General features: G+C 41.8%; 1 protein-coding gene across 1 annotated transcript; it reads left to right on the forward strand.

Moving 5' to 3' along the window:
- The first annotated feature begins 3,321 nt into the window (after window positions 1–3,321).
- Window positions 3,322–5,743, forward strand: LOC106563818 (uncharacterized). The gene has a single exon (XM_014129712.3). It carries the CDS (start codon window positions 3,433–3,435, stop codon window positions 4,483–4,485), a length of 1,053 nt encoding a protein of 350 aa, XP_013985187.3. The 5' UTR covers window positions 3,322–3,432; the 3' UTR covers window positions 4,486–5,743.
- Window positions 5,744–6,873: the final 1,130 nt, after the last annotated feature.

Here is a 6,873-nt window from a genome sequence, read left to right on the forward strand (position 1 = left end):
ATGCTACCCTATTCCCTATATAGTGCACTACTTTTGACCAAAGCTCTGGATGGAGTGCACGATGTAGGGAATAGGGTGCCATTTGGAATGTAGATACCGGGTCTGTCATCCTGTAATGGTCGTCGTATATAGTGGACCAAGGCGCAGCGGGTTGAGTGCTCATCTTAACTTTATTTGAACACGTAACAAACAAAACAAGAAAACGATCAGTATTGCAGGCTAACACACAGCAGTGCAACAACAACTTCCCACAAAGGGACAGGTGAAAACAGGCTACCTAAGTATGACTCTCAATCAGCAACAACGATTTACAGCTGTTCCTGATTGAGAGCCATACCAGGCCAACAGAGAAATACACAACATAGAAATACGACATAAAGAACATAACCCAAAAAACCCCCCCTCTACATAAACACATATACTAACAAACCCCAAACCACATAAAACAAATACCCCCCTGCCACGTCCTGACCAAACTACAATAACAAATAACCCCTTTACTGGTCAGAACGTGACACATCCAGCTCATTCAAATGAAACAAAATAAAATTGTATTTGTCACGTGCTTTGATAAACAATGCATAAAAAAAATGTTTCATAGAAAAATAATAACACAAGGAATAAATACACAATGATTAACAATAACGTGGCTACATACACAGGGTACCAGTACTGAGTCCATGTGCCGGTATCATGTTGATCACATAGATGCCTTTGGATTCAGTTTGGTTCATCAGTGTCATGACGTTGCCCTCTTTGGGTACAGCGAGCACAGTTGACCCCTCCCTCTGCACCAGCCTTTTCTATGTACCATCCCCCTACCTCTGTCTCCCACACCCAGGCTGCTGTGGTCAGAAGAGGTCATAAATTCCTATGAGGAGACCCTCTCACAGTATAGCGAGAGAGTGAGTTTCCACCTCACAGAACTGGAGAATCAAATGACATTTATGTTCTGAAGAAGTTATAAAAGATTTGTGAAGAATCCAGCTACGAACTGGTCCGTTTGGTACAATTGTGAAACTCATGAGACAATACGGCCACACTACCATAATCATGTTTATACAATAGCCTCAGCTATGACACTTACATCAAATGGTTGTATAAAATGAATGAATAAGGATTAAACTGTTTGTGAAATTGTGTAATGTGATTTTGGACTGTTTAATGAAGGAAACTCCAATTCCATGAGCACAGTTATGGTCTGGCGTCATGGGACATCCGCTCTTCCGAATAAAACCCCCACCTAGGTTTTCTATCACCAGACCGAGCTTACCTCAATTACGAGATGGCTAAAGGTTCGAGACCAGCTTACCTCGATAATAAGAGGGCCAAGGTTTGACCACGCATTTCTCTGGCTGAACTTTTAACCATACCACATGGTTAAACTCTTAGACTATTGATACCGACAGAATAAGAACAAGTGTTTGATATTAAGTACTAGTCTGCAGCTAGGAATTCAGTATCATTGAACGCGAAGACCGACAACCGCCGAAAACAACTATTCTATAACGACATGAATGAATGTCACTCTGAACTATCCACTCTAACCACGAGAGAGAGAGAGAGAGAGAGAGAGAGAGCAGACAGACTCTCCAACAGAAACTAACTTTTCAACAGAGATCCCGACGACACACTGAGAGTAAATATATAGATTGATTGCAATTATTCCCGAATGAGTAGGCGTTCATGTGCAAAGGGTTAGCATTTCAATTGTTATAATTATCAACTCTGTAGTGCCTTCTCAGCTGACCCCACCCCCCTTTTGTATAACAAGCCGCCATGCCGGTTTAGCCCACTAGGGAACATTCCTCTATCATTTCTTTGTAACTATATCTACTGTTTGTTATGCATTTCTGTGAATTACTTAATTAGTAAATAAATGATTTTAAGACAATTGATGTATGGATGACTCATAGTGAAGACTGGGTTCGTGCAGATAACCAACAATTTACGACGTTTGGAATGAGACTGACATGAGGTAAAGAACACGTCATTAATCAGAAGACTAATTGATCAGATATTAAATATCTGAAAGTTATATTAGGAAAATTATAACTAATCTGAATATTTTCCTTGGTGCCCCGACTTCCTAGTTAATTACAGTTACACAATTAATCAGTTTAATCACGTAATAATAATTACAGAGAATTATTTGATAAATACTTCTTCAGTTTAAATGATGCCAAAGACACGACATCAGTAAAAGGGTAATCCCTAGAACTCCCCTGCCTGTTACTACTCCCCTGCCTGTTACTACTCCCCCTGTCTGTTACTCCCCCTGTCTGTTACTCCCCCTGTCTGTTACTCCCCCTGTCTGTTACTCCCCCTGTCTGTTACTCCCCCTGTCTGTTACTCCCCCTGTCTGTTACTCCCCCTGTCTGTTACTCCCCCTGTCTGTTACTCCCCCTGTCTGTTACTCCCCCTGTCTGTTACTCCCCCTGTCTGTTACTCCCCCTGTCTGTTCATCTGTCTTTGCAGGAGATTTTAACTGTAAGTTTTGCTAAACCATAAGACAAACATTTGCATTTGTAAAGCACTTCTCTTCACCTCAAAGGGCTGTACATATCCTGGGGCTCCATTTTAACAAATCTAACACAATGGTAAATTTTAGCGACTCCATTGGGAAGAACAAAAAAAGCTTTCATTGAGGGGAGTGGTGGCTATGCTTGGTGTTTAATCAAATTAAATGAAAAATAAGCAATCTGATTTTTAAAACCAAAATAATATTTCTAAATAGGACGGGGTCAGAAGCACAATATAATACATGTCATCTCTTGTTCCATGGTACTGGTGCTCACGTGGGCCTTCATGTCTTAACACAACATTTACACTTCTGTACAAAATACTAGGCTCCAGTCAGTTGTATTGTGGCCTACGTGCGAGACACATTCTCAAAAACATCTGTCGTTGATATGGCATTACAGAAGGACTGAATAGTTTGGAGGAGCACGTCTTGAGTGCTGATCTTGGGTCAGTTTAGCATTTTCCCCACTAATGGTTAAGGTTAGGATTGGGTTGAGGGAAGACTGAAACAGGTTTTATAGCACAAATCAGATTGGGAAGCTTTCATTTTCATCAGATTCCTATAACATGTCTTGGTAATTATTATATTATAATTATCAATTATCCCTACTTGGTAATTGTTTTATTCTAGGTTGGTTCTCAACATTCCATATTGTTACACAAGGCTGTTTGATAAGTTTGAAACTGAGTAGAGTTTCACACATTTGAGTCGCAACCACATCCTGCCCCACATACGTCTTGATAGGATTTAAGTTTCCATGACAACATATTTCAGTGACATCACAGCAGCGAGTAGTTATAGAGGTCTTCTGAGTGGATCAGCTCTCCATTCTTACAGAAGACCTCAGGAACAAACTTCGGATTGAACGAATGTGCTGAACGAGACGCAGTCAGGGAGACAGCATTTTGATGGGCATGGATATCGTGTTAACCGTGGCAATGGTGGAGGTCGTGTGCGTCGCCCTTGGAGTCATAGGATTAATACTGACCATTGTGATCTGTGCACTCCCCACCTGGAGGGTGACAACCATTATAACAGGTAACGTTGCCACCACAGAGGTGGTCTGGTACGGCCTGTGGATGAGATGTGTGACCCAAGGCACAGGACAGACACAGTGTGACAACTCCATGTGGCATTGGAGATATAATCTGCAGCCTGCCAGAGCCATGATCCTCACTGCCATCATCCTGGTGGTTCTGGGGGTCATGGTCTCCATGGTCGGAGCCAAGTGTACCAACTGCATCAAAGACAAAACGTCTCAGGCCAAGATGATAATTATCGCTGGAATACTTTTCATCCTGGCTGGAATTCTCATCCTCATCCCCGTTTCCTTGGTAGCCATACCAATTATCAACGACTCCTCCACGCGGATCGAAGAGAAGCCTGAGCTGGGGAACTCACTGTACCTCGGCTGGGTGGCAGCCTCCCTGCTCCTGATTGGAGGGGTCACACTGTGCATCAAAGAGGGAGTCTTTGGATGGATAATGGGAATCTTTGGATGGATAGTCTCCCTAGTGCTCTGTGTTATCTCTGTATGGTTCCCATACAATCATTATCCTGAGCCCCAATATAGGAACATATGGAAGATTCTGATGACGACCTCCATCTCCTCCATCCTGGGAGCTCTAGGAGTGATGGGGTCCATCTTTGGGACCAAATGCTGTAACTGCATCAGCAGTAACAGGACCAGGGTCAAGGCCAGGTTTATCGTTGGAACATTCTTCATCCTGGCTGGTATCCTGCAGCTCACCACTCTGTTTTTGGTTGACCATTACTTAAGAACGGATTTCCACCTGCTGCTCTACCCTTTCGTCCTGTTTACCCAACATGACCTGGTTATTTTAGCTGAAGTCTGTAGGTGGTCCGCCTCCATGCTCCTGATAGGAGGGACCATACTCTGCTGTTCCATATTCAAGAGGAACCAGTCAGACTCATCGATGACTCAATCAACCTCCCGCTAACAGCTCTGTCTGCAACAGGTCATAGAGGAGTTTATGTCATATTGTGGTGGGATCATAGTCTGGTGTAGCTGCTGCTACGGCTTTAACAGAGAGGCTGTACTTTCTTTAAATGAAAACAATGGAGATAATATAATTGTGATTCTATATGTAATTATATGATAAAATAACCTCTATACTTTCTGTTCAATGTTAGAATATCGGAAGGGACCAGATAGGTGTGAAAGCAACATAGTTATTGTTCCACTTTGTCTTTAATAAGTGTTACGAATCCCTTTGGCCCTGCAGTCTAGGGGGGATGGCAACCAGACCGTAACATAAATCATGCAAATTATAATAGTGATAAGAAACAGTGAGAACCAATAACCACAGACAACTACAATCTACCGTCAAACTCTAATGGTTTATTTATAAACACACGGTAATGGGGTGTGAGAAAAGGGGCTGAACTGGACCCAAGCAAAGAAACAATAATCCAAAAACACCCCTAAGGTAGACTAGCCTACCTCAATAACAGCTAGCTAACTAACCAAAAATACAGTGGGTGGTCCACCCAGTTCTAACTAGGGTACTTAGACAAAATATTCCTACGGGTAATGTATGCCCATGGGCGACTTGTCTTGGTACCCCCTTTTCTCACCAACAAACAAACAGTCAACACTTTAACAAAAACAATACTCACAGGTGGGATGGACAAAGTGACATGTAGTTGCAAACCAAAAGAGAGATCAATACAGAAAGCGAGCTGGGAACATAGAGCGAGATTGAGAGAGAATGAGCACAAAGATTGATCACAGAGTGAGAATGAGCTAGCGAGAGATTACAACTGACTGGGGTTTTAAACCAAGGGAAAGGGACTGTGATAGGTTGAGGGAAAAGGAACAGGTGTCTTCTGATTGGGGACTGATTGATGACTGATTGGGGAGTGATGATTGTCACCTGTGAGGGGAGAAGGAGAGAAAAGAAATACACAGGATACACACTTGTATCCGTAACAATCAGTCAAAGAGGAGTTTATGACATATTGTGTTCAAATATTCAGTTAATTTAGACTGGGAGGAGAAGTTCCTGAGGAGACTGCAATGAAGGGACATATTCTGACTTTTTCCTCTCTGATGTCATTTACCAGTATTGATATATCTCTTTATGTTTCTTTAAAATGGGATGAATTTATTAAGTAGAGAAAGAATTGAATCAGTAGTTGATTGTTTAACCCTGTTAAATATGTTCAAATAAAATAATTGTATCTGACTGAAAAACATTTCCTGGTTGCAGTTGTGCATTTCCTGTTTATGTTCACTACATCACCAACAAGCCTACAGTCAATGACTGGGAACTTCTGACTGAAACACACATATATACAGTTGAAGTCGGACGTTTACATACACCTTAGCCAAATACATTTAAATTCAGTTTTTCACAATTCCCGACATTTAATCCAAGTAAAAATTCCCTGTATTAGGTCAGTTAGGATCACCACTTTATTTTAAGAATGTGAAATGTCAGTAGAGAGAATAATTTATTTCAGCTTTTATTATCTTTCTTCACTTTCCCAGTGGGTCAGAAGTTTACACACACTCAGTTAGTACTTGGTAACATTGCCTTTAAATTGTTTAACTTGGGTCAAACGTTTAGGTAGCCTTCCACAAGCTTCCCACAATACGTTGGGTGAATTTTGGCCCATTCCTCCTGACAGAGCTGGTGTAACTGAGTCAGGTTTGTAGGCCTCCTTGCTCGCACATGCTTTTTCAGTTTTTCCTACACATTTTCTATAGGATTGAGGTCAGGGCTTTGTGATGGCAACTCCAATACCTTGACTTTGTTGTCCTTAAACCATTTTGCCAGAACTTTTGAAGTATGCTTGGGGTCATTGTCCATTTAGAAGACATTTGCGACCAAGCTTTAACTTCCTGACTGATGTCTTGAGATGTTGCTTCAATATATCAACGTAAATTTCCTTCCTCATGCAGCCATCTATTTTGTGAAGTGCACCAGTTCCTCCTGCAGCGAAGCACCCCCACATCATGATGCTGCCACCCTGTCATTCACGTTCGGGATGGTGTTCTTCAGCTTGCAAGCCTCCCCCTTTTTCCTCCAAACATAACGATGGTCATTATGGCCAAACAGTTCTGTTTTTGTTTCATCAGACCAGAGGACATTTCTCCAAAAAGTACGATCTTTGTCCCCATCTGCAGTTGCAAATCGTAGTCTGGCTTTTTTATGGCGGTTTTGGAGCAGTGGCTTTTTTTACTTGCATACTATTGTTTGTACAGCTGAACGTGGTACCTTCAGGCGTTTGGAAATTGCTCCCAAGGATGAACCAGACTTGTGGAGTTCCACAATTTTTTTCTGATGCCATGGGTGATTTCCTTAGATTTTCCCATTATGTCA

The sequence above is a fragment of the Salmo salar genome, chromosome 11 (genome assembly GCF_965601325.2).
Source record: "Salmo salar chromosome 11, fSalSal1, whole genome shotgun sequence".
Lineage (NCBI taxonomy): Eukaryota > Metazoa > Chordata > Actinopteri > Salmoniformes > Salmonidae > Salmo > Salmo salar.

Coding starts and splice junctions, on each gene's coding strand:
- LOC106563818 (XM_014129712.3), top strand. CDS start 3,433: ATGGGCATGGATATCGTGTTAACCGTGGCAATGGTGGAGGTCGTGTGC.